Source organism: Etheostoma spectabile, chromosome 1 (assembly GCF_008692095.1).
Source record: "Etheostoma spectabile isolate EspeVRDwgs_2016 chromosome 1, UIUC_Espe_1.0, whole genome shotgun sequence".
Taxonomy (NCBI): Eukaryota; Metazoa; Chordata; class Actinopteri; order Perciformes; family Percidae; genus Etheostoma; species Etheostoma spectabile.
In genome coordinates this window covers 14,108,887-14,119,812 of record NC_045733.1, presented here as the reverse complement: position 1 = coordinate 14,119,812, position 10,926 = coordinate 14,108,887, and the positions used below count along the sequence as shown (strand labels likewise).

At 37.9% G+C, this 10,926-nt stretch overlaps 1 protein-coding gene across 6 annotated transcripts in view; it reads left to right on the top strand.

The window, feature by feature from the left end:
- Positions 1-10,926, top strand: part of LOC116700867 (protein diaphanous homolog 3) — a 178,170-nt gene that overhangs the window by 46,905 nt on the left and 120,339 nt on the right. For all 6 annotated transcript variants that reach the window (XM_032534721.1, XM_032534507.1, XM_032534583.1 and 3 more), the window contains one exon: positions 2,232-2,346. In XM_032534721.1, coding sequence (XP_032390612.1) covers positions 2,232-2,346 — 115 coding nt within the window. The remainder of the gene's footprint in view (positions 1-2,231; positions 2,347-10,926) is intronic.

Below are 10,926 nucleotides of genomic sequence, written 5' to 3'. Positions count from 1 at the left end.
GCAGAGTGAAGGCAAAAGGGCCAACAAGTGCTGAGCATCTCTAGGAACTCCTTCAAGACTGTTGGGAAACCACTACTTCTTGAAGCTCATCAAGAGAATGCCAAGCGTGTGCAAAGCAGTAATCAGAGCAAAGGGTGGCTACTTTAAAGAAACTAGAATATAAGTTATCTATATATATAGTGTGTGTGTGCGTGTGCGTGTGTGGCCAATTCATTAATTTGGTCTCAATTCTGGAGTTATTTGTTTGTATGCCCCTTGGTGTTTGAGTTAATAGTGCAACGGAGAACATGTTGAGCCTCTGTGTGCCCTTGTAGCTGGAGCATAAATAAAAGCTTAAGCTTGGTGGGGGCAATGACAACATTCAGGTGCAAAGATTTGAATATGTTGTTGATTCTCCAAGGGATCAGCAGTAGTAGAAACCCATTCGCATTACAGGAAGTGTTCATTTTGAAAATATTTCTCAATGGAGCTTGAATTGAAAACTTTTCTTAATATCTTACATGCATGTATCATGCATACTTGATTGGTGTCTGGTCTACGTTTTAATGGTTTTAAAGCCACCTAATTAAAAATAAAAAGAAAAATAAATAACCCAAGCAAGGGTATGTGCTGTGTGTAAAACATTGAAGTTGCATTCCACGGGGCGCCTGGGTAGCTCACCTGGTTGAGCAGGCACCCATATATAGAGGTTTAATCCTCAACACAGTAGCCACTGATTCAACTCCACCCTGCGGCCCTTTGCTGAATGTCATTCTCCCTCTCTCTCCTTTCATGTCTTCAGCTGTCCTGTCAATAAAGGCCTAAAAATGCCCCCAAAAATAATCTGAAAAAATAAATAAACATTAGATAGCATTCCAGTTTACTGTCACCTGCTATAACGATCATCTGGAACATGGTAACTGGCAAATAATTTTCAAAATAGCATTGGCATTTATTTGCCAATATTCACTTTAATTGGCAGGTAAACAGGTTTAACTAGGGCTGCACAATATATTGTTTGTTTATTGTCAACGCAATTACATATCGCAAAAGACTGCAACATATGGCGATTGATACCCAGCGGTTTTTTTTGTTGTTGTTGGGGAAAGTAGAAAACAGCACTTTAAAATGGCGCTGTCAATCTTTTTTTTTTTTTGCTTTTCGTGTAGCCCTAGTTATCACAATATGGACTAGTGCAGTATCCAAATCGCAGGGTGTGCAATATTTTTTAATGGCAAATTAATAAATATGTGTGAAACCATTCTGAATTAAGTATTGCGGTGCTGCAGAGATGTCCCGGCCTATAAAGTCATAAGCTACAAACTAAAAACATTTGTTTGGTACAGATCTGCAAAAATGACAATACAATCATTTTAATTTTTTTCAATGTTAATAAAGATCCCTTCAATATCGTGAATCATATCACATATCGTGCAGCCCTACCGTAGTTGTAACCTTAATATAAGACGAGTTTGGACTTTCATTATGTGTACAACAGCAGATGTTGACAAATAGCGAGCCACCTGGCAGCGAGGATGACGAGCCGGTAGAACCACAGCATGATGGTGACTATAGTGACCGTACACTGCAGCTCCAGCCTAGTGAGTAGTAACCTAGCCCAACCAGAACACGACTGGCATTTTGTTTTTTATGTCCAAACCCGTCCTAAGACTGACACAGTTAATGCAAACTGAAGCACTGAGATTGTGTTACGCTGTCGCGAGTGCGGTTCGGGACGCATACACCTATTTTTGTCCATGTGTCTCTCTGGGCTGGAGTTGTGCAGAAATCAACAGACTGTATTTTCACTACAAAGAACTTAGCCAGCCTAATTGGTATTAGAAATAGATTTTTACTTTCATTTGTATTTTTTTAAGGTAAATATCATTTGGTTTGATTTAAAAGATGTTAAAAACAACCTACCTTGGTTTATTCAGTGTGTTTTTTTTTATATTATTTTCAAATGAAATGATTTTCTTTATAAAAACAAGATTAGTCTTCAAAAAATATTTTTCTAAACATTAGTCTTGAAAAAGAGGGGGTTGTCTTATAATCGGGTCATTGTCGTATTTACTTTGGGAACTTCAATAGTAGTCTATTGAAGTAGTGTTTTGTGCTTTAGTATGTGACTAATATCTGATTCTTATGTGTTTTCTTTATATTGACATCTCCCTCTGTAGCCTCTAGACAGTAATCTGTAAGATACTAAACCATGGGACTAACTATGCTGATCTGTGCATGTCTGTTTTTAGATTCGTCCCCAGGAAATGTCAGATGGCTGTTTCTGGGTGCGGGCTGATGAGAACCAATATGCAAAACCAGAGTTACTTTGCAGAGTTGCTCTCACTTTTTGTTCACAAAGAACAGGTCAGACTCTCACCACACTTCTTTTCTACTCAATTTATTCATGCATTCGTTTATCTACCTGACTTCTGCACTTGTCTTCTGAGATGACTTTGTTGTTTTATGTTTTTAACTTATTATTACATAATATATTTCTAAGGCAATGTGCTTTATTTCCACCTTTCAAGACATTTCCAAACATTTCTTTTTGGTACATAATTCTGTACAGTATGTGTCAGAACCTACTTTTTTTCTCTCACTTACTCCTTCGTCTCCCTGCGCACACTTTCTGGCTCATGACTGTGGCATATTGGCTTGTAGAGCTGGGTTTCTTAGTTGAAGTGGAGTGGTAAAACAAGGAAGGTGGATGTGTTTCAGTTTTTTGTGTTGTGTGTGCATGCATGCATGGACCTAAGAGTAATTGGCTATGTGTCTTCATTGAAGAGGAATTGCGTGAAAAAGATACAGGCAACTGAGGCAAGCGTGTGAGTGCTAATATCAACCCTCTAGCTACTGTTAGCAAACAAACTGCTTTTTATCAACTTGAGTTGATTTGGTCCAATTTCCTTTGCTGTTTTAAGCGTAGGAGGAGATCTTATGAAAACTAATTGAACTAGAAGGCAGATTTCTTGGATTTCATTCATTTGAAGTTCCCTTGGCCAATACCATTCCTTAATATCTTTATATTTATGCATTTAGTCATAATACGTTTTTATGAAGATAGGAACAACAGTATTAAAATAATGCCTAAGTCCATCTGAATGGATGGCATGTGTATTGTCTCTTAGAGCTCCCGTCTTCCTCCCTTTTCAGTAGTTTTAGTACATTCTCAAAAATATCACTTAGCAGTCAGCAATCCTTGCTAAGTCAGAGTCCCCAAGGTTGCCATGTTGTTTTGGATTTTGTTGGGCTATTTTGACTATTCCCAGTGGTAATGCTGCATGATAAGACACCATACAGTTACATCTTTACACATTAGTATGGCTGGCAAGATCTGGAATATTCATGTACAAGGTTGTTGGAATGATTAAAGCCAGTGCAGGAGGTATGAGATGTTATCGGTCTTGTCCTCTCCTGCGCGTGGTTTATTAGTCCCTTCTCTGATGATTTATTCACATGGCTTGTGTTTTCTTTCTTGTCTTGTCACTGACTCAGCTAGTGTATGCCAATTTGAATTATTCATCCAGGTGTTATCTACCTGTCACAACTCTATGCTGCTCCTCTCACGGCACACAAGACCCCCACTACACACTAGTACACCCTTCTTCCCTACCGTCAAGGTGTTGAATAATGGAGGCAATCTAAATGGCAAACAGGTAGACAGTTAAGTGTTCTCTGGAGAGGACAAAGGAAGGATGTCCACCAGCAGACAATTTTACTTCTCCGCTAGGGTAAAGACCCCGAGACGCACACACACACACACACACACACACACACACACACACACACACACACACACACACACACACACACACACACACACACACACACACACACACACACACCATTTTGTTTCACAGTAACCCTGAAACACACTTGTTATCAAATGGAAGGAAGCACACAAAAGCACTCCAACACAATTTGAATAAGTCAAACCTTTCTCATGGTTTGAGTCCATTCTCTTAGTTTTGTTTCTCCCTGCTTCCTCCCATCCCAATGGAGGTTGTAAAGCCGCATGACTGGTGGGTTAAGCTCTTTAACCCACATGGTACTGCTGCTGTGCATCAGTAAGAGTACACGTATGCATACATGCATATGGGGTTGTCATTTTATTAACTCAGCCATGTAGCATCATGTTTCATCTAACTGAAGAGCTGCAGCATCTGGATCAGCATTAAACATTAAAAAGGACACAGTATGAAACAACATTCACTCAGTTTTTCTTATTAAATATTCATTTATTTCCCTTGAAACGTCCTTATTCTTTTGTGATGTTGTGCGAGAATGCCTGCCATCCTGTACACAAACTGCTGAGTTTGGATGGGGCCTTGGGACAGTTTGTTTTGAGACCATAACTGTTGTATTTTTGGCAAACCTCCCCTTAATCAAGTGTAAATAAAAATACAGGGATAAAGTGATTTAAAAAAAAATATTTTTCAAAGTGTTAAGAGATGGCTGGGACTACACATTCCACCAGAATTTATAGTACTGCATTTGGAGGAGTGGAAACACATGTATTTGACTAAGTAGACATTATATTCACATCAGTAATATGCTTTTGTGCTTGTCTCTCAAACCTCTGCTCATTAGCTGTAAACCTTTAATACAAATGTCCTGTCCTAATCAATAAAAATCAATGCAACCTTTCAATTAGGGACAAAACAGTGGGAAGATGTTACTTTGTAATGTGTGTAAGGTGGGTAAGGTCTTTAGTCTAATGGAGCAATTGTAAAGTAGTTTTAAGCACATGAGAAATGAGAGAATTTTGTATGTTAGAGAGGGTCAAAAGAAGTAACTAGAATGGAAATGTATACGTTGTGGGTTGGCTTGTGATGTTGTGGATTTATTATGTAGCCATTTAAAAGGTTGCTTTCTATTGGGTTCCTACCCTAGACGTGTTCTCTCATTCTCTTAGCTTGCCTTTTACATGTCACAGAATCACACATTACTTCCACGCAGTGTATATTTTCTTTGACAAACTAGTTTGCAAGGTTATTATTTACTTGTCTCCTCATAATGTGATTCCCAAATCTTTAAGATGAAAAACAACTGACAGGCAACATCAGTTCCTTTTTATTGACTCAACCAAAATAACCCTTAATTATTGGGCTTGAAGAGAGCAGCACAGATCAATCGATTTTGTTTGTAAATTGCGTTTCAAGTCCATCAGAAAGAGTCAGTTAACACAAACAAAATGCAGGTGGTTCCAATAAAGTTCAGGTGATTTTTTGTTCAAGCTTTTTTTAAGGAATATTTATTATATTACATCTTAAATTTAGGAGAAAGAGAGAGATTGTAATGCAGAGTGAGGCACCCCTCAAACGTTCTTTATTTTGATGTCTGAGTTTTCTCTGTATGTTGTCCATTTTATTAACCTCTCTGGTTGTTTTCTGCTTTAGAGTAATAGTGTTCCAGTAAAGTCCTCACAGCATATGTATCCCCTTGACACAGCCGTGTCCTCTTTCAACTTCTATTAGATGGTTTCCTCTTCCTCTACCCTTAGTACTGCTGGACATGCAACACTTAATGATTTTGTAATTTTTCATCCGGCTATGGAACTGTGGACAGATTTCTGTTCACCAACTAAAGTTAACTAAATGTTCTTTACTAAAGCTATTAACTCTAAACAAAAACAATCCTTTAGATGTTGTAGAATGATGAATAATTTTTGCCTCCTTATATTTTTGCCCTTTTATTACCAAGAACGATAAACTCAGCACTTAACTACACCTAATATTATTCTACTCAATGTATAATTGTGTATTTGGAGTCATTAGTGATTTCTGGACTGCTTCCACTGCATCCACATGCTTTACATCCATTCAAGGAAGCAGCTTTATTGGTCTAGTGATGACTTTCACCTGTGCTAAAAGCTTGATGCCTCCAATAAGTGTGTGCATCAGCCAATGCCCTGTTTTCATCATTTACATAGCAGACAACTGGGGGATAAGACTTGTGTTGTTGGTTTTCTTACTCAGAGACACAAAATAAAACCGTTAACTTGTTGTTTGACAAACATGGTGCACTGCAAAACAGGAAAAAAGTACCACTTTGAAAAGACTGCGTGGCACAAATATGTTTTAGACAAAAGCATGCCATGTGTACATGCTTAGCAAAATAGTAATTTATTGTTATAGTAATTTATTGTGGAGTAGTACAGCAGATGTCTGCACATTTGGCAACTGGTTCTATATTCTTTAACCATTTAAATTCCAATTATGTTTCTCTAAGTTACAATGAAAGGACATGTATATGCAGCTCACATTTTATGTAGAATTCAATAAAAAAGCAATTAGGCTCAGTGAGAGAGTTCATTTTAGTGGGTCAATGCTGTGGTTGCATTGTTGGAATTTTGTGAATTTATGCACGTTTTTTTCCAAATGACCTTTAGAGATTTACAACAGGTACCAAAAATGAAATGAACACGAGAAACTCAATTGCCAATTTAAACAACAGTTCAGTACTCTGCCAGTTTATCTTAGACTGCAAAGGTAGCTGCACTATGACTCAAGGCAGCACTCAGCATTTTAGTTGATTTATGTAATTTAGTACAACTTGAAAAGTATCCAATACGTAATTATGCAGTGTCTAGTAGACAGAAATGTTGGAATTGAAAGGGTATACAGCCCAAATAAAGGGTGCATTGCAGTTTTGATTTGTTTGGATTACTGGATAATACTATACTTGCTGACTCACTGCTATTAACCACACTATTGTCCGGTTACCTTCTAACTTGTTACTTTAACTCTTAACTTTGTCTTTGGTTGCTCATGTGGTGTGTGTATTTTACTCCTACTCTTGTTCTGGCAATAGGCACCTCATAATATGTTTTACTTCCCTATTTATTTGCCCTTATTTCTGTTTTTTAGCGGCTGCAACACCTGCATTTTTCCTCTGGGGATCAATAAAGTCTTATCCTGTTAAAAAATAAGTATAGTTACATACATATGTGATCAGGTGCTTTTTGCTTCCATGTACAGCCATTATAACACATGCACACAAATGTACCTGGTTCAGTACATGCTGCAAGGAAAAACCCTGCAGGAGAGACAGGGAATATATATCAAGTCTAATTGTGACCTGCCACAGTAAATCGATGCTGGTGGTCAGATTGGATTGTATATTGCCGCAGGATTTCCTATTTCCTCACTCATTAAAAAGAAAGACACTCTTCCCGTGTTGTTAATTATGACACCCATCCTATGCACAAATAAAAGGACTGTCTGGGTGTGCACGCCCACTCAAGTGCTCTTTTCATTATCGCCTACGTGCATTAACCGACACAAACACACTTAAGTTTGCATCAGACGGAGACTTTTTATACCGGCTTGACAAAAAAAAAAAATCTTCTCAGGATTTTAGAGCTTTAGAGGATGGATTTTGAGGCCAAGACAAAATTCTAAATTTATCATAGAGATAATTAACTATATTTTCTTATTTAATATTCTTATTAAACCATATATTAAAGCCTGCCCTCTGGTGGACAAACTATGCAACGCAAACACTCATAACATGGTTGACCGTACATTTTTTATATAATTTTTTTTTTATAAAATATTCATCAGAGAATTTAAAAAATGATGTACAGTCAACCATGTTATGAGTGTTGGTGATACATAGTTTCATCTACCAGATGGCACTCTACAACGTCCTTTTTGGCAAAAATGTTTGTGATTCCACCAGCATTTCACAAAATGCTCTTTGCTCTGCTTTGCTAAAAATATGTGCCTTGACTGAGCTACGCACATTACACTGCAAAAAAAGCTAAATCTTACCAAGTATATTCATGTGATTTTTAGCAAAAAAATCAACACTTAATATAAGATACAATCACCTAATTACCTAAGTTATATTTCAGTGAGTGATAGGGACTTTAGATTTTGTTTTTAGATGATGCATCTTAAATATCTTAAGTAAAAGAGTCTTAAACATTTTGTTTTGATCCGTATTGCAGATGAAACAAGCTTTTTTTGACGTCTTATAAGGGTTTTAAGCCGCTGTGTTATTTGTAAAAGATGGATCATCTTGTTTGAAGATCCTATTTTAAAGCACTACTATGTAACTTTTCCCTCTTCGGTCGCCCTGCAGGTTGTCTCATTGGAAGGGAAAAGTTATATAGTATTGCTTTATTTAATCTTACCAAGGGAACTTGTAGTTGTCCCATTGACAGATTGTTTCTACTCATTACAAGCAAAAACACCTTGCAATTATTTTCTTCACTTATTTTTGAAGTGGCCTTTTTCAATTGTACACAGAGCAGATCGAGCCGGGCAGTATATAGGAAAGTGAAAGCCCCGCGTACGTAACTATTGACCAATTTTGCTCCTCTTTTTTTTATCACACTTAGAGCTGTCAGTTGGGTCTCCCTCGTTTTCTCTTCCTTTGGGACTTCCATGTTAGGTCCTGTCTTGTTACATTGGTTTTGGTCTTTCATTTTACCAACTAGCATATTTTTCCACACACTTTGCTGCAGTGCTGTAGAGTTGTAATACAATGCAATCCTGTATTATAGCCGACTGTGAATACAAGTACAAACTAGCTGTGAATCATTGATGTGGTCAGAGGTTCAACAGACTTATATCTTTCAACTCATAGATGTCATTGCAATAATGCTTCCCCCCAATGCAAGATCTAGTGTGAAATTGCTTTAAAGTGCTCCTTAACTGACAGCTCAGACAGGAAATCTAACTAATGCCTTGCTTTTCTTTTGGATCACTTTCTACTTCTCCGTTCCTGTCTGCTTTCTCTTGCAACGCAGCTGCTGTTCTGTGAGTTGATGCATGCAAGTGGACAGCTTGCTTTGTGTAAGATAAAATGGTGTCTTTCTCTGCTTGCACTCACAAAATAATACAGCTTCCCATCAACTCTTCAAAGCATGAGAAATAGGAGGCTTGGAATGAATAGAGGAAATAATAATAATGTATACTTTATTAATCCTGCAAGGGGAAATTACAATTTACACGTTATTACACACATTACACACAGGCATGAATTACACACATATGCTCAGTACCTATAAATACACTAAATGGGGAGATGTCAGAGTGAGGGGGCTGCCCATGGACAGGCACCCCGAGCACCTTGGCAGTGCCCCAGGAGGTGAACTGGCACGTCTCCAGCTACCAGTCCACCATATTTTGGTCCATGTGGGGTCTTGAACTGAGGACCCTCCGGTTCCTAACCCAACTACCCACTGACTGAGCTACTGCCACCCCCAATGTCAGAAACTCATCCAGCCCTTGGCTATTTCTCATGCTAACCCTTTTGAGGTGAACAATTTCAAGCATATTGGAAGGCACAATTTTGACAAAACCTTTTTCTCTCAAAGGGAGTCAGACTTCCTGAGAGATGAGAAAGTACATTTAATAGAGCCACCACTGCTGATGCTGCTACCACTGCTTGTGCTTGAAAAGTTGTCTTCTGACCATTCAGGAGTTCTTTTAAAGTCACTTATTAAGGCAGGACTTGTATAGTTTTTTGATAAACTAATAGCGATAGTTATTATACTATCTGGTTTTGCCATTAAATAACTTCCATAACTTATGCGCACACATCCATGTTTCTTAATTCCTCTGACCTCACCATACAGTCTGTCCCCGCTTCTTTCCCTCTACACTTCCTGTCGGGGCCTGGTCTGTTCAGGCCAATGTAACTCTAGGCATATACAGTTCTAGTTCTGCCTACTGGCTTCCTGAGATGTTATTGTCTTCTTGTAGTATACAGCTGAAAGTTATATTAGTTTATTTCATACAGATTCAATCTCATATCTTCTGGGGCAATTTTCCCATAAAACATAGACAATGACTTGTAACCCTTGACGTATATGGCAGTCTAGGACAATATTTATGCGTTATTGTTTGCTGCATTTCTTTTCCCAACATAGGAACAATTTTATTATACATTTGAGCACCGGTCTTGTTTCGGGAGTTGTTATCCGTCACACGTTCACTTACAAATGCTGAGTCCTTGTCTACCTTTATAAAGACAGGGCGCTTGCGCAGGTCATTTGGGTTCTCAGTTTTAAACCACTGAAAACCTAGATTAAATTAATTGTAAAATAGAAACTTCCTATTTTTTTTAAATACAAACCCTTCTGCACCCTAAACTGTTCTATCGCGATCTATAATTAGCCTTTAGAGAGACCTAAGAGGGCAGAACCAAATTAATGGTTACAATTTGTATCTACAAGCAATCAGGCTATAAAATACACTTTGAAAAGAAAAAAAAACTTTGGAGGTATTCATGCTTCAACAACATTTCAGACTAATTTTCTGACACAAAAGAAGCTCACTGTAGCTTAGAGTTTAATTTGACAACTATGAACAACAGCGTTCTTGCTTCGGGTCAGACCAAAAGTCACCTTTGTTGTATCTCTTTGCTGTCATCGCTCTCCTGTCTGTAATAAAAGCATATACATGCCCAAAGCATTACATAAACATCCAGCTGAATAAACTACATATAGCAAATGGTATACATTAGGGCTGTGTATTGCCAATGATGGGCACTGATCACTTAGTAGTAATCATTAGATGCTTGAGTGAGGGTTGTTTCATTGTGATTAATAATCACATTATGAATTAAGTATAGTTAATGATGCTTCAATCTCTGCCTTTGAACTCTAAGCTTGAACATGATCCCTTGACATCTCAGGGCTTTAATTGCAGTCTTTGTGCTAACTGGCTCATATACTGAGGGTGGAGCCTGTGAGGGTAGAGAGGACTCCTCCTTCTAAGAGCTTCATCAAGAAACTTCAAAAGAGAGAGACCCCTAAAAGGCGTAAGCTGCAGCAGTATTGTAATTCATTGTAACAAATTGTCTGCTGACCCGTGTAGTGAGGAACAGTGAAGTGACTACAAAAATCTGCATTTTTATTGTTATGTCTTAACTTTCATGAAAGCACACATATTGTTCTGTTTATGGGAGTTTGTGTTTTTTTTTTTTTTT